The 26,527-nt window shown below is 41.8% G+C and overlaps 2 protein-coding genes and 1 pseudogene across 2 annotated transcripts in view; 1 reads left to right on the top strand and 2 right to left on the bottom strand.

Moving 5' to 3' along the window:
* The window catches only part of IL1RAPL2 (interleukin 1 receptor accessory protein like 2), a 436,774-nt gene extending 421,108 nt beyond the window's left edge, over nucleotides 1-15,666 (bottom strand). The window contains exon 1 of the mRNA XM_072956493.1: nucleotides 15,585-15,666. The gene's annotated coding sequence lies outside the window, so the exon portion shown is untranslated. The remainder of the gene's footprint in view (nucleotides 1-15,584) is intronic.
* TEX13A (testis expressed 13A) lies at nucleotides 2,385-3,800 on the top strand. Its single transcript, XM_072956840.1, has 2 exons — nucleotides 2,385-2,843; nucleotides 3,028-3,800. The coding sequence occupies exons 1-2, from the start codon at nucleotides 2,385-2,387 to the stop codon at nucleotides 3,754-3,756; spliced, it is 1,188 nt and encodes a 395-aa protein (XP_072812941.1). The 3' UTR covers nucleotides 3,757-3,800.
* On the bottom strand, nucleotides 15,562-16,028 carry LOC102545782 (RNA-binding protein 14 pseudogene; annotated as a pseudogene).
* Between the last annotated feature and the right edge of the window lie 10,499 nt (nucleotides 16,029-26,527).

The raw sequence follows: 26,527 nt of genomic DNA, 5'->3' as shown, positions 1-26,527 counted from the left end.
GAATAAAAAAGGTAGCGTAAAAGAAGTTTTGAGGCTAGAAGAAGAGAAGGCAAAGGAGTACGCAGGTCAGCTATAACACTGTCAGTGAGGGTGGACAGCGGCAGAAAGGAAGAGGTTGATGGAGACAAGCCAGGGATCGAAAGATCCTAGACACTCTGCTCTTCTTGTTCTATACCCCCTCCCTAGGTTATTTTAGCCACTGCTCTGAGCCTAACTTCTCAATACTCCATCTCCAGTCCTGATGTCTCTCCTAAGCTCTAGACTCATACATCCAGCTGTCTGTGGGGTATCTCTACTGGGGTGCTCCACAGGTATCTGAATATCAATGCATCTAAAGGTGAACTCACCCCAGTTTCTCCTTCATTCTCCATATAAGTATATAGTATCACTATCTACTTAGTTCCCTATAGCAGAAAACTGGGACTTACCCTACTCATTCTCTTACCCCTGACCCTGACATCCCTATGAATCCTACCTACCAAAAAGCTCATTAAAAGTGCCTCTCCATCCCAAATTCGACTGCCTTAGATTGTATTTTGAATTATCGTGGCATTTCCCCTAATGAGTCTCCCTGACTCCAGTATCTCCCCTCCTTCCTCACCATTTCAATTTCTACATTATGTTTTGAATGCTCTTTCTACAGAAGTCACTCTGGAACAAGTGAAAACATGAACCCTTCCAACTGAGGGCTGATTAATAAAATACACAAATTGAAATGGAAAGAAGACACAAGATAACAGTTTAAAAGAGAGTTAAAACAGTGGGATTTATACCTCTGGTATTTAACCACTTCCTTAGGTAATACTTTAATGCCTGATTTATTATTATCAGACATAAGACTCTTAAAGAATAAATGTTGTCTTTTTCTTATTTATTTAGGGGGCAATTAGGTTTATTTATTTAAATGGAAGTACTGAGGATTGAACCCAGCACCTCATGCATGCTAAGTGTGCGCTCTACCACTGAGCTATACCCTCCCCCCATGTTGTCTTTTACAATGTAGTTCATAGAATAGAATATAATGCTCATATATCAAATAAGGAATGTCTGCTTTTTCAGATAGAAATATAAATTAAAACCTACAATAATGTATCTCTGCATGGCTAGTGCTTTGGGCATGGAAATGATGGGAGAGAAGAGAATGTAGAAAGTTAAATTAGAAAGGTGGTCTAGGATGAGACTCTTAATGTCAGCCCAAATAATGTGTCACAAGAAGCCATCAAATATTTTTAAGCTTGAGAGTTAGCATCATCATAAGAAAGATGAGGAAGAGATTAGAAATTAGAAAGAGAGTAAAGTCAGAGTGATGACTTAAAAAGCGACATGGGCATTCCCTAAACGGGAAGCGATGTCAAATAAGTTCCTGAGGTAGCAGCAACAAGATTTGGCAATTGCTTCAATTGTTATTAAAGAGAGGTGGTGTTGATGATTTTGAGGTTTCTATACTGAACAACACAGGGATACAGGAGGAGAAACTTTGGTGGGGGGGGAGGCTGAGTTATGAATATTTGGATTTGGGATGTCTTTGGGACACATCGGAAATATGAATCTAGATCAGGACTTGGCAAACTACAGACCAAATTCTGCCAGCTGCCTGTTACCGTAAACAAAGTTTTGTTGGAACATAGGCACTTCTTCAAATATTACTTATATCTGCTTTTGTGCTACAACTAGTTGCCTACAAAGTCTCAATTACTCTCTGGTCCTTTAAAGAATAAGTTTACTGGCCATGTATCAGAATTGAGCAGTGTCTAAAACAGGAGCTACAGAATCTTCCTGGAGGGAAGGGGGCGCCAGAAGCCACTGAGATGTTGGGGCTGTTTTCAGTTCTAGAATATTCCATGTGTAAGAGAGGAGCGCCTCCTGGGTGGGACAAACCATTACTGCGGGGGTGGGGAGGGATTTTTTGTATTTGATTTCAAGCGCTTCGCTTTCTTGGTTCTAAGTCTTTTCTTACCGCTACTGTTCCCTCCCACTTTCAAAGACTTTCAACAGTGTAGCGGGTTCCCTTATGTCGAGGGGAGGGGGGAGTATCCCTCGTGCACCCTTCCCACCCCTAATGTTTCTGGAAGTTGGTACAGTCCCGAGGGAAAAGCCTGGAAGGGTCGGCGGGAGGCTCTCTTTCGTCAGAGCCGTCTGAGAGAAAGAGGTCCCCTCTCAGTCTGGGCGTGGCAGACGGGCGTGTTTGCCCTGCATCCCCACTGACCCTGAGGTAAGGCCTGGTGGGAGGTGTCCGGGGCGGGAAAGCCAGTCAGGGGTTCTTGTTCTTTACAAAAGTGTGAAGCGGGAAGGGGAGAGGAAGCAGAGATGAGAAGATTGGGGGGTGGACAAGTGGCTGATTCCTCTCCGCAGGGCCAGCCAAGCCCCAAAGGCCCTCAGCCAGCATGGCCTTGAAACCCGAGGACCTCAGTGGTGGGTTCCAGCATGGCAAGGTGGTGGCCTTCATCAACGAGAAGATGGCCAGGCACGCAAAAGGCCCTGAGTTTTACCTCGAGAATACATCCCTGTCCTGGGAGGAGGTGGAGGCCAAGCTCAATGCCATCCTGGAGGACACGGAGGTGTCCAGCGAGGCCAAAGAGGCCTGTGCCTGGGGCAGCCTGGCCCTGGGCGTGCGCTTTGCCCACAGGCAGAACCAGTTAAATGAGCAGAGGATGCAGTGCCTGCATGACTTCGCAAGACTGCAAAGGTCAGCCGCGCAGGCCTTGGCCTCAGACCTGAAGTTGCTCACAGCGCAGCGGGAGGTGGAGCATAACGAGGCGGCCTCTCAGCTGTGGCTGGCCCAGGCCAGCCTGGCAGAGATGCGGAAAGAAAGGGACCTGCTGAGGTGGAAGCTCTTCCAGGCAGTAAGATTATCCCGATTTGGTCCCAGCCCAACCCCCTGCCCCTGCTCCCACCTCCCTGCCCCTGCTCCCACCTCCCTGCGCCTGCCCCTTCCCCTGCTCCCACCTCCCTGCACCTGCGCCTGCGCCTGCCCCTGCCCCCACACCGCCCTCAGAACATGTCTCAACTCTGCCCACCTCTTTCCAGGAGCTGGGGCCTCTGCGGGAGCGGGTGGCAGAGGGGCCAGGCCTGGCCACTGCTACTGGGGCTGGCACAGGAGCAGGTGAGGTGGAAGAGAAGGCGGAAGCCACAGCTACTAGTGCTTCTGCTTCTGGCGCCACAGGAGGAGGAGGAGGAGGAAGACAGGAGGAGGAGGAGGATACAGACGATGCAGAGGCAATGGAGAAACTGGGTGAAGACCTTATGCAGCTCCTCGGAGCTGCGGACCAGAAAAATTACACCTCTAGCAGGCAGAGGGAGGGAAATCTAAGATCACTGGAAACACCCATGGTTTATTTATCTGGGGCAAAAACATCTAGGTCCACAGTCTCACCGGAACTGCTTCCTGTCCAGCTGCCTGCCTCATTCACTTATTCATACTCTAGCCCCTTATCCCCCTTTCCAGACACACCCATACCATCTCCACCTACAACATCACCACCAGCAGCAACATTCACAGCAGGAGCTCTACCTCAGACCTCTCCCCACTGGGGACCCTCTGATGTTAGCTTGTGGGCTAATATGGGGGCCCTGGGAATAAACCCTCGAGAACCCCAAAGAGAGAGGAGAGACTCTGATCCCCATCCGCAGAGGAGACAACCAGTGTATCGCAGGCCAGGAGATTGGGACTGCCCTTGGTGTAAAGCTGTGAATTTTTCACGGAGGGAAACTTGCTTCCGCTGTGGGAGGGGTATCTGGCTGCAGACCCCTCAGTGAATTCAGAAATATGAAACAGAAAATAAATATATTCCCAGTGGGAACTCAACTTTCAGAGGGAAGGGGGAAAAGTGGGAGAGGGGGCTCGGGGGGAGGGGAAGGGTGGGAGAATGGGGCTAGGGGAGTGGGTGGGAGGTGTGGTGGGTGTAGACTGACCAAGAAAGACATGTTTTGATGACCGCCTTTGTGTTCCAGAGCACTAGCATTCGACACCCCAGAACTGCTGCAGCTTCTGTTCGTATGTGTCTCTCCCCAGCCCTGGTATCTGGTGGACCTGGGCAGCCATGTATATAACACCCCACCTTTCCCCCAACTAGGCAGTAGATGACTGGAGCAGGAATGGCCATCTGATCCATCCTGAGCCAAACAGACTCTCATGCTCGGGTCTGAACAGAGAGGCAGATTCCATAGCCAGGATGGTGTTGGGTAGTGAAGCAGTGGGTCTTTTGGAGTCTGGATCAAGGTCAGAGCCATGGACTCCAAGATCTGGCCCTGGCTGTGCAGGAGCAAAACCGTGTGCTTTACAGAGGCCAAGTGTCTTAGAGGATGACAGTATGAGCCCCAGGGAGCAGACGGGAACATAGAAGCAGAGAGGAATTGATCCTGTGACCCCAGAGATGGAGTGTGTGGTGGCAGACTACTTTTCCACTTCCTGCAATTATGCTGAGTGCAGATCCACTTTACACAGGCCCTGTTTTCTTTAAGCTAACTTGAGTGGGTTCTTGTTCTGGGCAACCAGATTATTCCCAAGCAGGAAATGGCACCAGAAGAGCAGTTGTAAACCACAGACCATCAAATAAAATGTCGGAACTGGCTGAAAAGGTGCATCAGGGAGTGATGGGTAGTGGGGATTCCTGCATCCCGAGTCCGCAGGAATGAAATAGACTGGAAGCTCGTTCATGTTCTGAGCAGTGATATGAGAAACCATCAAAGCAGGTCCGGGGTTAACCCCGGGTTTACAACACGGCAGAAATTTGCCACCCCTAAGGGAATCCCTCCAGGCTGCGTACAGAGGATGTCAGCACCAGCTGCAAGCGAGGACTGCTGTGGCTGCGCAGCCCCATGAAAGAGAATCCTCCCTAGTCCCCAGTGGGCAGAACTGGGGACAATCAGATCTGAACAGGGAACTCATGCCACTGCCAAGGAGGTGAGTCAGCAACTGACAGTGCCTGGAGGGTCTGCTGGTCTAGACCACTGACCAAAGGATGGTGCCATCCTGAGAGTTTCTCTCCCCCAGCCCATCACCAGGATAACAGTCAGAGGGGAATCTGACTACAAAACTCCTAATGAATTCAGATATGAAGAACAGAACATACTCCAATGGGCCATCAGTTTCCAGAGGGAGGGGACGCAAGGGGGAGGGGGAGGATGGTCTGCCTCTCCCTCCTCTGATGACTATAAGCTGCGCTGGAGGGAGCTAAATGTATGGTTTAGCCTACAGGAGGAAGGATGGTGAGGACTCATACCTGGACCAGACTGAGACACAACCGGAGGAGCCCTGATTGACTGGGGACCGTGAACCTACAGACAAGCTTTCGTGGCCCTCGAACATTTCTGCGGTAGCTGGATGTGACTCTGGGTTGTCTCCTGTGGGAGCTGATACGGATAATCATTATCAGAATTTGGGTGCAGATCCCTAGCTGGTTATTAAAGGCCTGCACTTGTGAGAACTGTTCTTAGGACTGTTTACATCCCTGTCGGGTAGGATTTCACAGCTTCAGCACTCCTGACAGTTGGGGCCAGATATCTCATTGCAGGGGGCTGTCCTGTGAATTGTAGGATGTTTGGCAGAATCCCTGGTCTCTACTCACTAGGTACCAGTAGCATACCCCACCCCACCCCCAAGAAAACTGTGACAACCAAAAATGTCTCCACATGTTGCCCTATGTCCACTAGAGGGCAAAATCGGCCTTGGTTGGGAACCACGGAGGCAATGAGGTACTTAGGAGCAGTCAGAACCGGGGAGAGCTCCAAGTGTTCAGCAGTGCCTAGGGCTGCAGTAGAGGGGAGCCTAAGACGGGAGGTGTCTGGCGGTCACTTCTGATCTTTGAGTGGATCTAAGGATGAGGGGAAGCCTGACTGCAAGGACTGTGGCGTGAGCGGAAGTGAGGAAGTGCAGTCAGTGAGGGGGGCTCTTCTCCAAGGACCTTTGACTGTGAAAGGAAGGAGTGAGGTAGGACACAGGGTTAAGAGAGGGCCCTTTTGAATACTGAAGAAACTTGGGTCATGGGGAAGGAGACAGCAGCAGAAAGCTTAAAAACACAAGAAATATGTAAAAGAATTAAATAGAACTGGCACACTGTACTGGAGGCGTGTCCACTGTACTGTTCAATGGAAAGAATATGACGGTCAATTGTGTTTTCTCTGTAATAAAATCCCTCCCCAAATTATTCTGTAAGTGTGTGTATGTACGATATGTAGATATATAGATTTATTTTGCGTTCTATTATGGATTTATGTAAGCACAGAAATGTTCTGGAAAAAAAGTTTTTTTTCCCAGAAAAATAGAATAGGGTAGGGGCAGTAGGATAGAAAGCTTTTACTTTATATACTTAAGCGTTAAGAAAATAAAATAATCAAATGTTCACAAGTATACAAAAAATGAAAGGAAATAAATTTACTGGCTTGGGTAGGTTTGGAAAGACCACCTCTTCCTTTGGGACTGGAGGAGAGGAGAGCAGACACTGATCTGTGTCCCAGAGGGTAGGAAACTAAGGGGCTCCTGCCTGGATGTCCCTTAGACAAGGCACCCAAGAGTGAGTAAGGATGGAAGGTCTAGGTGGGGGTAGAGGTTTCTGGACAATGGCATATTTAGGAATAACTTCGATGCGTGGGGAGTGGGAGAGGGGAAAGAAGAGATAATTTAATTGCACAGAGGGCCCAACTGGGCCTAACTGAAAGAAACCAAAGGGCTCTGCAGTGGGAGGCTGAGGGGAAGCACTTGAAAAGGAAGGTGAGTAGTTCCAGGAGGGGCACCGGACACAACACTCTGTATTACAAATTGTTTTCATAGCTTATTTTTTTCAGGAAAAGATTCAGTCAGTTTGTCTGGATTTGGACTTTATGTTTAGTAAGATTAAGAGAAGATGTTGACATTTTCATGATTGTATCTATTACATCCAACTTAAAGTTTATTTTCCCCTCTGTCCAAAGGAAAGGATTTAATCAACTAAAATTAATTCCACTTGTACCACTAAATATCCTCAACAAATCCAACAGAAAGTGAGCTGACTTAGCCTTTGAACCTTGGGCTAGCATGCTTAGTGAGAGGAGCAGCTAAATAGTAAGGCAGCCTTAAAAGAATGATGTTGCTAGAAGAAAGACCCAGCTTTAATGAGCGAGCAAAGGGGGATAGAAATTTCATAGGTGCCAATGTCTTGGTCAAAGTCAGTGATTTTTATCTTTAAAAAATGGTAGAGATCCTCTCTGGGCTTGCTATTTGAGATAATGGCAAGCGAAGTAGTGAAAAGAAATGACCAGGGACTGTGTCTCTGTTGACCACTCTCTTTCAAACGGCATGTCTACATAATGGGAAGTCAAAGTTGGCTACATCTACCTCTGAAATAATGGAAAGTAGGTGCGGGCGGGGGAGGGTATAGCCCAGTGATGAAGCACTTGCTTAGGATGCACAAGGTCCTGGGTTCAATCCCCAGCACCTTCATTAGAATATAAAATAAAAAAAATAGGAAACATAAAATGGCAAATAATTAAAATAATGGCAAGTAAAAAGAAGCCATATTTTATTTAGAAACCTCAATGCTTTTTCATCTTCATGTCATGTGAGGTCAAAGTCAAAAGTTTGCCAGAGTGCTTATACAACGTTACCTAGTAGGAAACTTCCCTAAATGCCTTTAAAAAATCATAATTTTCTGTGACTTTGCACCATGCTTTAAAATACTGGTGTTCTCAGTATCAGTCTTTGACCATCACCTTATAATAATTTCCTTCTTGCTATTTATTTCTGCTTCTATTGGTAAACCTTAACATACTCAAAAAGAAAAAGGTTCATGTGACCAAATTAAAAATCCCCAGATCCTAGTGACCTGAGGGTTACAGCCAGTAAGTCAGCAACCCACATGTATGGAAAACCTGCTCTATGTGTATATGAACTGTGAGAGAGGGTAGTTAAGGGGTAAATTTTAGATGTAGTTAAAAAGGAAGAGATGAGAGGAGAGAGGGAGGGAGAGAAAGGGACAAAAGGAGGAGAGGGTGAGCGAGAGCGTGCATGTGCAGAGAGAGAGCAGGCAACATAGACATACGGGTAGAGAGAGAGCAGGCAACATAGACATAGGGGTAGAGAGAGAGATCTTGCCTGAGAGTAAAAGAGATGAATGTAAATATGAAATCTGGCCAAACCACTCTCCCTTACTGGGAGTCAGAGGAAGGCGTTGGGAGGGAGTAGGGTAATGGGACTGAAAAACAAAAAATGCATATGGCATCTCTCTCCCCAAATAAGGGTATGTTGCCTTAATACTGAAGAGTATGATAGGGTCTGGAAATGAGCGTGTGTAGAGTAGTGCTAACCTGGGTCTTGTTTTAATGAGATCAAGGCCCTGGAGTGGAACCACACATCACCATCCTACTTAGCTTTTCTCCACTTCATAGCCACAGACAGAACCTTCACCAGCTGTCTTGCCAAGGTGGACCACACCTCACAGTAGTGAGAGAGTGGGGATGGCACAATATGAACTCATCTCCATCCCTGAGAAAACTTGTTGGAATGCACGCTGTGATGGAAAATGCTGAGCAGCATCTCCTTTGTTAATAATGGTAGAGTCACATAAGGGAATTTACCCCTTGTAAATACACATTTTCTCCATAGAAACATCACCTGCTAGAAAATGAGTGTTATTACCTGACTGCATGTTAAGATGCTCATTAGGTGTGTTCTTTAGGTTATTTTCAAAGAACTGGTCATGTCTTAAAGTCTCATATTCCAAAAATATATCTGAAACCTCCATTGAGCAAGGGCTAGTTATTGTCACGTTCATACTCAGAAAAAAGGCCTTGATAAAGCCCGGTTCCAGCCACACTGACCTCTCGTTTTTCTGTGCACAGAGTCTATGTTTTTTTTTTTTTTACTGCCTCCTTGCTTGTAAACACTGCTTCATCTGCCTGGGAAGGCCTCTACTATTGCCACCTGTTTAGATCCTCAAGAACCATCTCAAATACCATGATTCTATAAGTCAAAAGCTATTTGTCCTAACGCTCTACTATGATTCTATCTCTGTCTTATAACACTTTTCACTTTCTCTCACATGTGATAGAATAAAAGACAATAAATTAGTGTTAGCAGTTTTCCCCTTCTCGCTGCCTTCCAAAGATAATCCTTTTTTTTTTTGGCTGCGTGGGTCTCATCAAATCCAGCAAGTTCTATGGAGAATCTTGGTGTGCCAGATCAGTTCCTGGGCTTTGACGTTGCAGAACAGGTATAATGGGCAGAAAGAGCTGAGAAATTGCGAGGAGCAATTCTAGTCTAATTGAATTATATTAGGGGAACCAGAGCTTCTTGGAAGAAAAAAAAAAGTGATAGAAAGTGAAAAAGGACAAAACGGGAACAAACTTGCAAGCGCTTCATTCCAGGCTGTTTTTTAGTTGGGCATGAGAATAAGGAGTGATAACAGAGGTCTCTGGGCAGCTGTTTTATGTAACAAATATTGAGCATGAAAGTAATGGAAAAAGATAATTTCAAATGTTGCAGGGGTGGGGGTTACAAATTGGATCCTCCTTGATGTTTGTTGAAGGACTACAGTAAATACTTAAAAATTTAAACTTTTAAAATTATGTTTAGTTGCTGGCCTGTTCCCTAGGATGCAATTCTATGCAGAGCCTCACGGGATCCTCTTTTATTTGAGTTATACTTGTTTGAGTGTAATTTGTACATATGTCCTAACTTCCCTTTAAATCTGTTAGAAGGCAGGAGCCCTGTCATTTGATTTTGCCTTTTTTTGGTACATTTTATAGAGTAGGTGCTCAATAAATATTTGTTCAGTGAAAAATAGAAACCTGAGACCTGAAATGTTATCAGCTGGAAAATATCCCTTTTATTAAAAATAAACAAAATAAAACTTTAGTTAGGAAGGAGTGGACTCCCAATTTTCTACTTTTATGAAATATTCCACCTTTAGGTGACTAGAGGGAAGCAGTTACATGCAATGAGTTCTTGAAAATCCAAACCATGCATTTATACATCTGATTATATTCATTCTAGCCCTCTGTCATATACTGACGTATATGCATCTCTAATAGATTCATCGTGAATCTTACATCTTAGAGATTTAGAAGTCAGAGTAAACAGGTAAAAAGAAAGAGCCGGTTAAGGACAAACCTCCAACAAGATTCCTCCCTCTCTTCTCTTGGTAGAAAACAACTTTTAAGCACTTCTGTGTAATATCTGGAAACTGATATATGATCCCAAAGGGTTTCAAACTTCATATGCAAGTAGTCTGGTTTTATCCCTGGAAATCCCTGCTTTAACCTGATCCTCACTTATCTTGAATTTAGAATCTCTATTTCACTGCCTTCTGTCGTCCATCTTCAATCAATAGAATTCTGTCCTCATCTCCAGATAATACTGTACACTGTGGAAACTGAAAACAGACAGAATCGCAGAACTTTATACAGGCAGGAACTAACCATATCTCATTTGTTGTGATACACAGACACAGGTACCTACAAAGAATAGTAAAAATAGGTAATAAACGGATGGACAGTAGAGAAAATTGATTATGTACATGAACTAAACAGACCTGGGTCCATGTCTCAGCTACAATCTTTACTAGCCATGTATCACTGAGCAGTTCTTTAACCTTTATGAGTATCAGTTTTATCTTCTTTAATAACATGACCTACCTCATAGGGTTATTGAAGATTATCACAATGTTTACTATATAATGAGGGCTAAAAAAAAATCATAGCTAGTAGCAATAGTGGTAGTGGTAATAAAAGCAGAAATAAGGGATACTGTGTTGAGTGCTTACTCTGTGTCAGCGTAGGTGCTGAGTGCTTAACAGCACTCCCTGAGGTAGATGCCTGCTCCTCTCCAGGTCATCTCTTTCTCAGTTAATAGCACCATGATTCACTCAATTATTTAAGTCACTCAATTAATTATTTAAGAACATAGGAATCACTTTATTCAGCTCTTTCTCTCATTTTTCACATCCAGTGCCTCAGTATGTCCTGGCACTCATCCTTCAATACATATCTAGAATGTATTCACTTCTTCCCATCTCCAAGCCACCACCCCAGTCCAAGCTCACCATCACATACCTGCTCAACTCAAGCAGTTGCTTCCCAACTTGGTCTCCTTGTTTGTCTCCCTACAATCCCTTCTAACCAGGGCAGCCAGAGTCATCTTTTTAAAATGAAAATTTGATCATGTTACTCCCCAGCTTCAAACAAACAAAAACAGACAAAATACAGCACTCTCCATTTGCCTCTGATTACTAATAAAAATCAATTTCTTATCCTGGCCCACAATATGCAACAGGATCTGGCCTATGTCTGCCTCTAGAGCCTCAGTCAATACCATTTTCCCCAGCTCACTATACTCCATCTAGACTAGCCTTCTTTAGCTTCCTTGAATATAAAAGCCTGTTTCAGGACCTTTGCATGTGCTATTCACTCTGACTGGAACACTGATCCTGCAGACCTTCCTGAGGCTGGTTCCTTCCTCTCATGCATGTCTCAGCTTATAAGTTCCTTTCTCTGGGAGGCCCTTCTTGACCACTCAACCAAAAATAGCTTTCCAGTTACTCCCAAAACGTGACCCTTTTTTCCTTCTCACCATACACATTACTCAACATAGTCTTGTGAATTTACTTGTTATTTGTCTGTTTCCTCTACTCTAGAAGGTACATTCGAGGAGAGAAGGAACTTTAATCTGTGTTGTTCAATGCTATACACCAAACACCTAAAACAAGTGTTCAAAATACCTTAAATTGAAAAAACAAATTATCTTCATTTTCCAGGTAAGAAAAGCAACGCAACAGTTCACACAGCCGTAATGTGCAGTCACTCCCTAGGTTAATGTTGGAGTCAAAACCTAGTAGTTCAGAGTTTGCAAGCTGTGATTCTACTGGTCGAAAGTAAGTAGGGACTTTTGGGGGGGGAAGCCCAGAAAATGTGAAAAATTGAGAAATTTCACATAAATATTTCAAGTTCTTCTTCAAAAGATCAGAAGATCTGGCAATACTTGGGCCTGTATTCCTATATGGTAACAATAATTTGGATCTGTCAGGCAGCTATCTTACTTTAACTGAAAAGCAGTTCATTTATACATTCAATAATTCTTTACTTAGCATCTGCTATGTGCCATACACAGTTCTAGGCCCTTGAGATATATCAGTGAGATAAATAAATTACTATCCCTGTCCTTACAGAGCTTACATTCTAGCATGGGGAGATAGACAATTAAAAAATATGATAAATATATAAATTATATATATTATATACAATAAAAGGTGATAATCACCATGGAAACAGAAAAATTAGAGGAAGGTAAGCAGTATTAGTACAGGAGATGGAGACTGACTGAAAGAGAATCTTAAAGATTATGAATAAGGTAGTCAAAGAAGAGCCACTGATAAGATTAGAACAGAGGAAGTTGCACAACTGAAGGAAATGAGGGAGTTGGCCGTGTGAATATAGGAGAGGGAAGCATTCCGGACAAACGGAACAGCCAGTGCAAAGACTCTAAGGCTGGAGTGTATCTGTCATGTTTCAGAAACAGCAAGGAAATCAGAGTGGCTGGAGCAGAGTGAGCACAGGAGAGACGAATGGAAAAGCAGTAGTGAGTCAGAGTGGTGCCAGCGACTAGGTCACCTAGGGCCTTGTAAGTCCCTGTAAGGACTTAGCTTTTATTCCAAATGAAATGGGAAGCCATCAGAAGGTCCTGAGCAGAACACAGACCTATATGATTTATGTTCTAAAAAGAGCACTCTGACTACTATGTTAAGAATAGCCTGAAGGGATACATGTGGGAAAGCAGAAAATCAAATTAGGAGTTTATTGTAACAGTAGAGGTAAGAGATCGGGGCTTAGAACAGCAGTGGTGTGGAAGGCACAAACTGCGCCCCCAAAGTTCAACGGGGTTAACATCCTATGGAAGAACCCTTGACCAATGGGAGATGGGAGCTGAGAGAGAAATTATTCTCTATTTCTCCTCCTCGATCAAATATGTTCAAATATCCTTCCTTCTCCCCTGCCTCACTTCCTTTTTCATTCACTCCTGTTTCCCTGGGATTATATTCCAAAATACACATTAGCTTTCGCCTGATGGTTTATTTTCTAGGAACCCATGATAAAATAGAAGGAAGATCAGGAGTCTGGTTTTGGATATACTGACTTTGACACAAGGAGAGATGCTGATAATCAGTAGGATAAAAAAGTCTGTGTTTGAGGAGAGAGATCTAGGCTGGAAGGTATACGTGTTGTAGTTCCCAATGTACAGATGGTATAAAAAACTGTAAGACTGTATAAACAGATCACGGAGGGAAGGAGAGTGGCTAGAGATGAATAATACTAAGGACCAAGCCCTAAGGCCTTCTGACATTAAGAGGTGAGGAGGAATATGAGGAGTCAGCAAAGGAACTTTGGAAAGGGTAACCAGTGCAGTAGGAGGAAAACTAGGAAAGTGTGATTTTCTGGAACTCAGTTGAAGAAAGTAGGGGTGATCACCTGTGCCAAATGTGCTGACCACGTAAAAGGATGAGTGAACACTGACCTGACTATTGGATTTAGTATTGTCGCAGTCATTGGAGACTTTGGTAAGAGCAGGTCTGGTGGAGTGGTGAAGGTAAAATTCTGACTGAAATGGATTTAACACAGAATTAGCAGAGAGGAGCTCAAGACTGTGAGTGCAGACAACAGCTTCTCTGAATTAATTTTCATACAAATGGAAGCAAGGAAATGGCGGCAATGGCTGGCAGGGCAAGTGGAGTTAAAGGTATAGATATTGACCCATGTGCACGCTGATGGACATGTTTCAGCAGAAATAGGAGAGAAATGGGAGAACTGCTCAGGTGATATCCTTGAATAGGCAAAATGGGATAGGATATACTGTACAAGTGAATTGATTGGCCTTACATAGGAGCAAGGCTAGTTGATCAGTGGTAACAAACTTGAAGGTAGAATATGTAGGTACAGATGCCAGCAAGGGAGTAGAAGTTCTCTCCTAATTGCCTCAATTCTTTTACAATACAGTGAGAAATAAGGGGAGGATATGTTGGAAGCTGAAGGAGAGGAGATACGAAATAGTCATCTAGGAGGACAGGAGACTGAATGGTCCAAGAAGACATAAGTCATGATGATGAATTTAAAGTAAGACCAGTCAATGCTGTTATGTTTTCCTACAGTAAAAAGTTCAGCTGCAAGGATACATGTACAAGCATAGATGGAGAGTTGGGTTTAAACAGTGTTGTGATTTTCACAAGTGAGCAAGATGAAGGGGGAAAGGGTTCTAGGGAATCAAGAGGGTATATATATGAGTCATTAAATTGATTGATCATGGAATTTAAAGTATGCAAGGTAAGAAGACAGCAATGGATAGTGAAAAAAACTGGGATCAATGAGCTGCAGCTCTGGATGGGGTAAACAGATTATTAGAACTGTGGTATAGAGTGAGCGAGAGGTGATGGCAAGAGTAGAATACATGACAATTGTATAATGAGAGGGATTGCTACAGCCTGGAGCCCTCCAAAATGTTTCAGATTGCCTGCCACAATCATTATATTACCTTCTTAGGACACTGAAAAGACCGAATTTGCAACTCCTGGACTATGCCGAAACCTCGATAGGAGCAAAATAACCATAAAATGGAAAATCACTGAATTTTGCATAATGATACAAGGGATGGAAATTCATACATACACATACACACACACACACACACGTGTCAACTAGCTCATAAATGATTATTTGAAATCAATTCTTACTTTCTTTTTTTTTCCAAACTGCAAATTGCCCCAAGTTTTATTTGTAGTCCATACAAAAGGGGGAAAAAATGTAAGGTTTTCTAACACCACCTATTTGGGAAGATGGGGAAGTGGGACTGTGCCGCTCAGCATCAGCGAGAACATCAGGGGTCTGTAGGGATTTGGACATACTCCAACTGACTGTCCCAAAAGGAACTCAGTCTCAACACAGTCTACAGAGGGACAAAGTCTGGGCCCCCTGGACTGCTGGCACAGCTTGGCGCATAGGAAATGGTTAGGCTAACCCTTTGCTGGCCTACCTCACATCTAAAAAGAAAAAGGCGCCACCAACCTCAGCTGCAGGTTGCTTCCCCATCCAGACGACCTAAATATCGCTCATAAAAATAAAAGGGAGACAGGAAAAAAATAAAAACATAAAAGAAATTCCCATCCTGGGGAGATGGGAGGCAGGGGAGAGGGGAACCGCAGATCTAAAGCCAGTAGCAAGATTTGCTGCTGAGGCGAAGGAATAAAGTAGATTACTGCAGAACATTCAAAAAGATCGTCTCCTGGGGAAGGCCCACATGGTAGAGGGGTTGAAAAATCGCAAACAGGGTAAGTATGGGCCAGCGGTTATAACCTGGGTCTGCACCCCACCCCACCTCACCTCGACTTCCGTCCCTGTGATGCCCCATCCCAGGATGGCCCTACAAGTGGCGCTGGTCGCCAGAGTGCATCTGAGCTGTCCGCCGGTAATCATTATAGGGGCCCGAACACCGTGCGTAATCGGAATGGGCAGCCGGCAGGTGACGGTAATCCAGCGAGGACTTTGTCGACGAGCTGCAGAACGAAAGCCGCAACTCTGACAAACGGGAGTAATCAGAGAGCTCGGCTAAACGCCGGTCAGAACCATACCCTTGGTTGAGAGTTCCACGTCAATGCGCTTGCCCTTCACTTCTTTGCCATTGCAGCTGCATGATGGCGGCTTTGGCATCTGCTTCCTTCTCCTTGTGAACAAACGCGTAGTCTTTCACCAAGTCACAGTCGATGAGGCGGCCGCGGCGCTCGAAGAGGCTGTGCAAGTCCTGGCTCGTGCACACAGCCCACACGTTGCCCACGAATATCTTGCAAGTGTTACGAGGCCGTAGGCGCGACATCTCCACCATGAATGCGCGCCGCAGCTCGTGGCCGTGCAAGGCCTCGACGGCGCGCGGTGCGCCCGGCGCTCTCGCGCATGCGCACCAAGGCGAACTGGTTCACAATGGCGCAGCCCACGACCGTGCCGCAGGGCGCTAAGAGCGCTGCCAGCTCCTCCGGGGTCGTATCCGCCTCACCGACGTTTCCCATGCAAATCTTCATTTTGCTGCCTCAGTCGCCTTCCTGGCGAGCCGAGACCTCTCCTCCAGCGACAGGTGAGACGTCCGACCGGCTGGCAGTCCTCCCCGGGAAATTCAATTCTTATTTTCTAATTATCAAATATAACCCATTAAAAAAACAGGTGATCCTGCTTACAAAGCAGGTAAATCTTGCTAACTAACTAAACTGTAAATATCTGTTTCCCTCCAATGAACATACTGAAGGGACTTCAAGTTATATAGGTATTGTACAATAGAATGGTTCTATTTCAGAGTATTACATAGCTAATGCATAACGGTATAGTTATACTTCTAAACATTAGAGCATATCTAATTCGCTATTAATGAAATAAAGATTAATTACAATTGTCACTACTTTGCTATTTATGTATAATTTTATAAACAGGTAGATTATCAAATTGTGGAGGTTGAAAAAATACTTCTTTCAGGTTATGTATGTGTTTCTGCATAATTGCTACAAAAATAAGTAAATCAGGGACTTCCACTTATAAACCACAATAGGAGGAAAAAGTAACTAATTGTGTTACACTTTCACCTACACAGGCCACAGAAGGCACTGCTGCTGTCTCCAGAGCCTGCTGCACAATTTTGATCTTTTCTGAGGTCAATTAATTCTATAAGATTCAGGCTCTCATTTTTCCTACAAGAAACTATCTACTCTCCTAGAAATTGCTACTTGAGCAACCAACTTGTTGACACTTAACTTTTCAAGGATCAATACTTAAGTTGGCATTGAATTATGAGAAACGTTGAGTGTCCTTGAAAATCTCTTGGTTACCATAATGGGGAGTAGGAGAGGCGGGTGGGAAATGATAGAAGCTGTTTCTTAGTCTCCTAGGTAGACTAGAACAATTACTTTTCTTTCTAACACCATAAGTTTCCTTTCAATATGGTATAAAGCAAGGCCCATGGTATATGCTCAATGAGTGTTTGTTGACTGAAATACAAACTTGTTTAATATTTGCTACATAGGCACTTTTAGGTCAAGATCACTTATGGGCCATTAAAATCAGGCAGAATTACTGTATACTTATTTTTTTTTCTGTTTTGTTATGGAACATTTCAAATATATTCAAAATAAAAACAATACAATGAACCCTCATGTATTCATTGTACAGATTCAAAAAATAGCAACATACATTTCTTGTTTCAAATATCTCCAACCCCCCTCAATTTTTCTGGGGATTCTGTTTTACTCAAGTAATAATCACACAAATGTGAGGAAAAGCAAGGCAAACATCATGTCATGCCTCCGAGCTGTATAAATGCACTAAGGAACTCTTTAAAAAGAGTTTGTGAGGCATTCAGATTTTGAGAACCTTATTTATTTCAATGATTACTAAAGACCAAAAATAGATTATGTTCCCATTTAAGAAGAGGGCTCCTGATTCTGTTTACTTCACTGGAGAGGTAAATGGTCATGATGGTTTTGAACATATAACTGATTCTCTGCACTTGACCATCGTCATCCCCAAACACACAGGTTTCTACAGATACTCTATTATATTTAATCATTCTTTTCAATATCTATGAATTCAATTCAGGATTATATGAATACATCTATCTTCATCCACAGCTTAAGTCGCCCCCTGTTCCAAGTTGTTGAGAAAGTGATATGCGGGATTTTGTCAAATAAGATTACTCTCATCATTTTTATTCTACTAAGTGCCTCCACTGAAAAGATTTGAGTGGAAAGAGGGGTAGACAGTAATTCTGGGATTGGCATAGCTCTCAAAACATGACTCACTTCTCCACAGTTCCTCTATTACTATCCCAATGACATGCTGAGAAATTCAAGTAATCACTCTTGGGACTGGCTAGAGAAAAACACAAAAATGAGTAATTGGCTACTGAAAGGTCACAAACAGTAAACCTTTCTTGCTATGATTCAAATGGGTGGAGACTTACTAAATATTTCATATCTGCAGTTTTAAACATACTGAAATCAATAGAGTGACCTTTAATGAGGTCAACAAAGCACAGAAAAATCATCCATAATTATCTTAAAATAGTATCAAATTTGGGATGCTAGGTGATATAGACATTGCCAAATTCAGAGCTCTTTTTCACTATAAATGCCACTGTCTTGGCAGTGGCATAAAATCACCTATATAGACTGAATTTCTCATTTGGCACATATTTGGAGTCAGTGGCTACTACTAAATCTCAAAAACATGTTTATTATTCATAACCAAATGCTAGCTACTTCACTTATGTCATTCTGTAAGAGATTTCTGTATCTCTGAATTGACACAAGATTGTTGTATCCTTTAGGACAGTGGTTCACACTTTTTTCCCTTATCAAGGCACACACATGAGGAGTAATATTCAAAACTTCGCCCACCCTTCTCAGTTCCAATCATTCCCTAAGACCTGTTGCATGAATAAAAGAGGTCATCAGTTATGCCTGAATATAATAAGCCTCTGCTCCACGGAGTACCACTCCTTTCATGAGAACCACTTACTTAGGTGATATCTACAATAGATACAAACAAGGTCAATCTGATATGTATTTGATAGAGGGAGCCAACTATAGGAAAGGATTTCAGGGGAATTGGGAAATCCCACTTGTTCATGACATAGTACAAGGCTTTGCTTGAAAGCAAATAGGCTGTCAGCTGAGAGGGCCTAGAAGCAACACTCCCCCAGTAGAAACCAACACTCCTAGCATCCAAATCTTGGTTTATAGTATGGTTTTCCATTAAAAAGAATCAAGCCTCCTTGGGAATATGGCTGATGCAAGACTGGGAGCCATAAATAGAGAAGATAAACTTGAAGTGTCTTATAGTGATAAAATATAAGAAAATGCTAAAAAAAAAAACAACAAAAAACTATAATGAAACTGGACAGCTGCTTGTAAATCAATGAAGTTAGAACACTCCCTCACACCATACACAAAAATAAACTCAATGGTTTAAAGACTTAAACATTAAGACAAGACTCTATAATCCTCTTAGAAGAAAACATAGGCAAAACAGAAGAAAACATAGGCAAAACATTTTCTGACATAAATCTTAGCAATGTTCTCCTAGGGCAGTCTACCCAGGCAATAGAAATAAAAGCAAAAATAAACAAAGGGGACCTAATTAAACTTATAAGCTTTTGCACAGCAAAGGAAACCATAAGCAAAACAAAAAGACAACCTACAGAATGGGAAAAAAAATATTTGCCAAAGATGAGACTGACAGGGCTTAATTTTCAGAATATGTAAACAGCTTATACAACTTAATAAGAAAAAAACAAATAACCCAATCCAAAAATGGGCAGAAGACCTAAACAAGCAATTCTCCAATGAAGACATGCAAATGACCAAAAGGCACATGAAAAAAATGTTCAGTATCACTAATTGATAGAGAAATGCAAATCAAAACTACAATGAGGTATCACTTCACACCAGTCAGAATGGCCATCATTCAAAATTCCACAAACAATAAATGCTGGAGAGGGTGTGGAGAAAAGGGAACCCTCCTATACTGTTGGTGGGAATGTAGTTTGGTGCAGCCATTACGGAAAACAGTATGGAGATTCCTCAAAAAACTAAAAGTAAACTTACAGTATGATCCAGCAATCCCACTCCTGGGCATATATCCAGAGGGAACATTAATTTGAAAAGATACATGAACCCCAACATTCATAGCAGCACTATATACAACAGCCAAGACATGGAAGCAACCTAAATGTCCATCAACAGATGATTGGATAAAGAAGTTGTGGTATATTTCTACAATGGAATACTATTCAGCCATAAAAACTGACAACATAACACCATTTGCAGCAACATGGATGCTCTTGGAGAATGTCATTCTAAGTGAAGTAAGTCAGAAAGAGAAAGACAAATACCATGTGATATCACTTATATGTGGAATGTTAAAAAGACATTGTAAAAATGTAAAAATGTAAATATAAAATGTAAATGTAGAATGTAAAAAAAGACAAAACAGAAATACTCACAAACATAGAAAACAAACTTATGGTTACCAGAGGGGGAAAGGGGTGAGAAGGGATTGGTAGTTCGAGATTTGCAGATACTAACAAATATATATAAAATAGGCAAATAACATGTTTATGCTGTATAGCACAGGGAACTATATTCAATATCTTGTATTAACTTATGGTGAAAATATGAAAATGAATATATATATGTTCATATATGACTGAAGCCTTATGTTCTACACCAGAAATTGACACAACATTGTAAACTGACTATACTTCAATAAAAATACATATATACAAAAATAATGATGATGAGGTAATGGCAAAGGGATAAATGTATCAACTGAAAGAGTTCCCAATGGACAAAGGTGGAGGAATTTGACCCAGAAAATAAATTAGCATTGGATTATTACTCAGTGTAAAATAAAAATATCCATGATTCCATGGTGATATACATAAGTGATTGAATAAATAAATAAATGGGAGAGAAAAAATAAATATCCCACACAGAAGAATTCTAAATAATTTTATGTAGCTATTTTGCTCTTAATGAGGTAGAGCATAACTACCACTCTTTAAGTATGGACTATGAGTAACCACTTTCTTCCAAAGAGAACAATTTGAAAAGGGAGGGAAGACAGAGCAACTTTAAGTGAAGGAAGACAAACACTACCTTGAGCCAGATGGTCAAGGTGAATATCTACAGTGATAAAGCATATTGATACCTCAAACCCTTAGTATGATGTGATGAAAATGATATTTTACCTCTGTGATCTTCCTCCAGAAAACATATGACCCTGGTATAACCATGAAAAAAATCAGATAAATCCCAACTAATTCTACAAAATATCTGAACAGTACTATTCAAACCATCAAGGTCATCAGAAACAAGGAGAGTCTGAGAAACCACAACAGCAAAAAGGAGCTTAAGGAAACATGGCATGTATGTAATGTGGTATCCCAGATGGAATCCTAGAACAGAAAAGGAGCAGCAAGGAAAACATGAGGAAGTCTGAATAAAACACAGACTCCAGTTAACGATGATGTACCACTGTTGGTTCATTAATTGTAACAAATGTACCAAAGTTGTGGAAAATATTAGTAATAGGGGAAAACGGGTGTAGGGCATACAGAAAGTTTCTGTACTGTCTTTCCAATAATTCTGCAAATCCAAAACTTCTAAAATTTAGAAGTTTATTCAAAAGCAAATTGTGGGGGGGAAGGGTATAGCTCAAGTGGTAAAGCACATGCTTAGCATACACAAAGTCCTAGGTTCAATCCCCAGTACCTCCTCCAAAAATAAATAAGTAAACCTAATTACCTACCCCCCCAAAAATAAATAAAATAATTTTTTAAAAAAAGAAAATTTATTGCAGCACATTTTGTAGGGCCAAAAAAAAAAACCAAACACTGAAAACAAAGTATATGCACATCAATAGGAAAACAGTTGACGAAATTGTGGTATCACAGACTATTAAACAGCACAGAATATTATATATTTAAAAGGATGGGTGAGCTCTCTATCAATTGACTTGGAAATAGTTACACTATGTATTTGGGTAAGAAAAGAAAATAACAAAAAAATATATAACTCTTTTTATTTTGTAAATCAATGAGGAGAAAATCCCCATGTAGATATGCTTGTATAATTAAAAGAATAAGGAGAAGGTATTCAAAGATACACACTAGACTGTGAGCATCGCTCAGAGTAGGGGAATGGGGCTAGAAGAAAGAAGGGAAGAGGGGAGAGGTAGCTGGACTGAGAAAATAAGCAGGACAGAGAAAGTAAGCAACAACATATTCAATCATTCATTGTAAGTATAGCACCTGTATATCGTGGGCTGATGCTTTGCAAATACAATTTTAAATTTGGGAAAACAAAACAAACAAACAGAGCAAACGGAATAGGGGGAGGAAAAGAGATCTATTTTAGATTGGCAGAATTTAATGAGGATGGGGAACGAAGAGGGTGTAAACAGGCAGAGAGTAACAGCACCCTAAAAAATATAGCGTCAGATACTGAAGCCAAGTTACACTCACTTCTTACATTTACCAAGAGCTGCCCAAGGAGGTGAAAATATTATTACTGAATAAATCAATCACCAATAGTGTAAAATATTATTACACTAAGGGTGTGATCCAAATGATTGCTATTTCTGCTAATATCCTGGAGATTTTGCCCACGCCAAAAAGACTAAACTTGCTTCCCCAACACTTCCTCCCAATCCACATACAAAAGTGATTCTTAGAGCGTCAAGAATGTTCTCTTTTTATATACCACCTTGCTCTCCTGCCCTTTTGAACAATGAGGCCACACCAGGGGCTTCCAAGTGCTTTTGATGAAGAAGTGACAAAGTTTTGGCGTCAAAGTCCACAGGAAACAGAAATAGGCAGGGTCTGCATTTCCAAGACGGTAAAATCAAACAATAGAGTGCAGGTCCCTGGTGAGCAAGGTCAGACACTTCCAAAATGGCAGTACTGAAAAGTAGTTTAAAGGCCACCACAGCTACCTACTTCAGTACCTCTGATGCAGTCTCTGAGATGGGAGATTCTAGAACCTAGCACTGGGGTGGAGGGGGGAAGAAGGACAAATTGTGGAATCCCTAAGGATTATTTTTTCTGTTTGATTGCTTTTCACTGTAAACTTGCAAGCAGGTACTGTATCTGTGGTATCTTCCCAGCATAGTATGTAGGAACACAGGATGACTGTGTGTCTATAGGGCCCATGTTGAAAGCAAACAAATATTTACATACAGTGGACTCAAACTCACATTGCCAATCCTATGAAGAATTTCATCAGAAACTCATTTGTTAAAAGATCTTCCAGAAGCATATGAGTCTATTTTCCGTCAATAAGAAATGAGAGACTGTGGCCTAAATGATACTTCAGGTCATTTTCATGGGAAGATATTGAGATTAAAACAACTGGCTCTATGCAGAAACAATCATTAATACTGATCTTTCTCCATTTATAATGGGGTTACATCCTGATAAACCCATGGTAAGTTGAAAATACTGTAAGTCAAAATGCACTTAATACATCTAACTTACTGAACATCATAGCTTAGCCTAGCGTATCTTGCATGTGCTCAGAACACTTACACTTGGGCAAAATCATCTAACACAAAGTGTATTTTATAATAAAGTGCTGCATCTATAATGTAACTTATTGAATCCTGCACAGAGAGTAAAAAAAAAAAGAAACCCCACAGAATGGTTGTATGGGTACAGAACGGTTGTAGAGTGTATCAGTTGTTTATCTCACAATCTCGTGGATACTGGGAGGCGTGGCTTACTGCCTGCCACTGCCCAGCATCTTGAGATAGTATCATACCGCATATCGCTAGCCTGAAAAAGATCAAAATGCAAAATTCAAAGAACGTTTTCTACTGAGTGTGTATCACTTTCACACCACAGTAAAGTTGAAAACTCCTAAGTCCAACCATCTGAAGTCAGAGACTGTCTGGATAAGACCCCAGGGCAGGGGTGGAGTTGGGGAATAATTCAATCACCAAATTTTCTGAATTAAATGAGTACACACAGTAAATGGGAGTCTTATGAAAATTTGATAAGAACTTGGCTATGTAGTTTCAATAAATAAGTAGAACTGAATTTACTGAAGCTCCACATGTACCACAGGCTTTCAGGAATAGAACCAGTGTATAACATGCAGCCCACTCGGCACACACTCCAGTCCTAGACTACCAGCCGTGACATTGAGCAATATTTTCACACAGCACTCACCTTAGAACACAAGTGTAGAATCCACTGTCTTGTGCCTCAGCTGAGTGAAACCATATTGAATCTTCCTCTTTGCTCATCCTGACCTCTGAAAAGATGATGGGCTCTTCCAAATCACCTTTGTTTTTGTACCACATAAGCCTGAGCCCAGTGCTCTGGGCCATGCTATAGTTGGTACGGATATAACTGTAGAAGAGGGCACATTTCACTCGGACTGGTTCACCTGCCAAAGCCATGTATGTCTTCAGATCCACTGACCAGTCAATGCAGCCATCCACTGAAAGAAAACCAGATTGGGCATGAGATGGAGTGAGCACTGTTGATATTAATGAGAAGAGTAACAGTCATTGCCAACGTATACTGAGGACTTGCTGTGAGCCAGACACTGTGCCAAGTGTTTTACACAGGTTACCTCATTCAGTCTTCCCAGTGATCCTATAAGATAGTTCAGCATCTGCCTTCCACTTGGGCAAGCAGGATTCCTGCTTTAGCCCTATGCCTTTGGGGTACTTCCAATTCTCTAGAGTAACCTTCTGCTTGGGGATGACTAGCTCCTGGGAGGAGCTCTGAGGTTGTCCTGGGCTCCCACAGCTAGCTACCAATTCCAGTAGGGTAGCCTGTCAAGTGGATTGCTCCTGCTAGTCACTTGGTAATCACTTAACAGGTGAATTTTGTAAGATTAGTTGGCTAGACTGACTGTTGATTTTAGGTGACTCAAACTGTTTATTTAGATAAGCACCCCACAAAACAAATACTTCCTCAGGACCCCTACATAGCCTAGGAGCAGCCCTGAGGTTGATACTCTTATTATTCTTACTTTACAGGTAAGAAATCTGAGACTCAGAGAAGTTCAGTGACTTTGCCTATTGTCACAGAACTAAGACATGGTGGACAACCAGTCTCTGACTCCAGAGACTGTGTTCTTAAGCCCTATCCTATATTTGCTCTGCCTATAATTATGACAGGAGTTATTTATTTGCCTTTGAGACAGTAGATGCCTGGGTTGGCAGCAGTGGGTACCGAAAGTGATTATTTGCCATTATCCACATGCCAGTTTTCCATGCTACGACCTATTAATAGCAGATATTTAATCACAGTTCGATTTCTTTTTATACCCTTAGGCCTCCCTCGCTGCTCAGCTGGTGTGCGCTCATGGGAATATATTATATTAATGTCAAGTTTAATCAAATAATATTAGGTGGGTAAATCTACCATTAAAGAAAGACATATGCAGCACATTCCCTCTTTTCCAGAAGGGTTGGACATGAAACACTGTGGCTAATTTTATATGCTAGTCAATATGATTAGCATAGATATTCTACCTCCAATCGTTGATTTTCAAAGAATTTTGTCTAATTATGCTACATCCCTTTATATTACTTGATTACCCTTTCTAAAATAATCTTTTCACAAACTGTATAAACACTGCCATTTTAAAATTATATGTTTCGCTTATAATTTGGTGAACTGATCTGCTTCCCTTTTCAGATGTTGAGAACTCTGTGACCCAGTGCGTTTATCTTTTAACTTCAGTTGACAGGAAGCGCAGAGCCAAATGCAATGGTCAAGTGTAATAACTACCTTCCCTCATGATTTTGCTTTCTCTATACAAGGAGTTCTTGACCTGTGGTTCAAGGACACCCAGGGGCGGGGCGCCTGGACAGACTCTACGATTGTGCCTATTTGCATAGTTGTACTTTTCTGGGGAGATGTTCCACAGCTCTTTGTCAGATCTTCAAAGGGGTCTAGGAAAGTTTTTGAACTCTGTGGTTTCTGATCTCTCTTTGTGATTTCATTTTTCACTGCGTTGCTGCATATAAGCTTTTATTATAAGCTGCCTGAAATCCTCTCATAGTATGTAAAATATTCATTAGAAATAAATCAATACTCAAATAATTAACTCATTCTACGTTTATACTGAATGGCATCTGAACTTTATTTGAGGACTCACGGAGCACCAGATTCATCACTATGGATCTTGATGACCACTGTTCACTGTTGAAGTTTAGAAGGTACAACAGAATTGGACTAATTATATACTGTTCTCTGGCTATCTCTTGGGGGGCTGTTTTATTCACTCCCAACAGGTATCGGTTGTTTACCTGTCGTTTGTCATTCTCACAACTGTCAAAAGCAGAGAGGGCAAAATCTGCAAACTTTCTGGGTCATGGTAAATTACTAGTGATGCATCCCTGTATTAAATGCAACTTCAACATTTGTTGTTTTATCATCTTTAAATGAATTTTATATTATTCCTTTTTATGGATCATCTGCGATACTGTTCCCATGCATTAACAGAACTGAGAAGAAACAGTACTTTTTTTTTGAAACTATATTTTTCTCATAGCTTTATTTTAAAAGTTGGTTAATAGAAACAAAGAAAACATGGGGATAAATTGTTTTTAAAAACTCCCTAATATTCCAGTTTGTGTTTTCCCCTAACCCTAAGATGTACAGCAAGTGTTTCTGAATTAACAAATATGTCTTGGCAAAGTAGCTTCAAATCTCTATAATTACCTATTTGATAGGAAAAAAAAAACTTCTGGAATTTTTTTTTCATTTGTGTCCTAAATCCCTTGACTTACTACCTCTCAACAATCAGCTGCATAGTTGACACCTGTACAACATTAACAGGCTATTTGGTCCCATTTGTGACAGGACATGGTTGGTATAGAAAATAATCAAAATATCTGCTCCTGGGACACAACAATCATGCTCAAAGGCAACTGAAGACATTTAACTGCCATTACAACCAGATTTGTCATACGGACCTTGAGAGCACACTGAGAATTTATTTTCTTTTAAGTA

The sequence above is a fragment of the Vicugna pacos genome, chromosome X (genome assembly GCF_048564905.1).
Source record: "Vicugna pacos chromosome X, VicPac4, whole genome shotgun sequence".
In the NCBI taxonomy this organism is placed as follows: Eukaryota; Metazoa; Chordata; class Mammalia; order Artiodactyla; family Camelidae; genus Vicugna; species Vicugna pacos.
The sequence above is the reverse complement of the archived record's forward strand: the minus strand, read 5'-3'. Positions and strand labels throughout refer to the sequence as shown.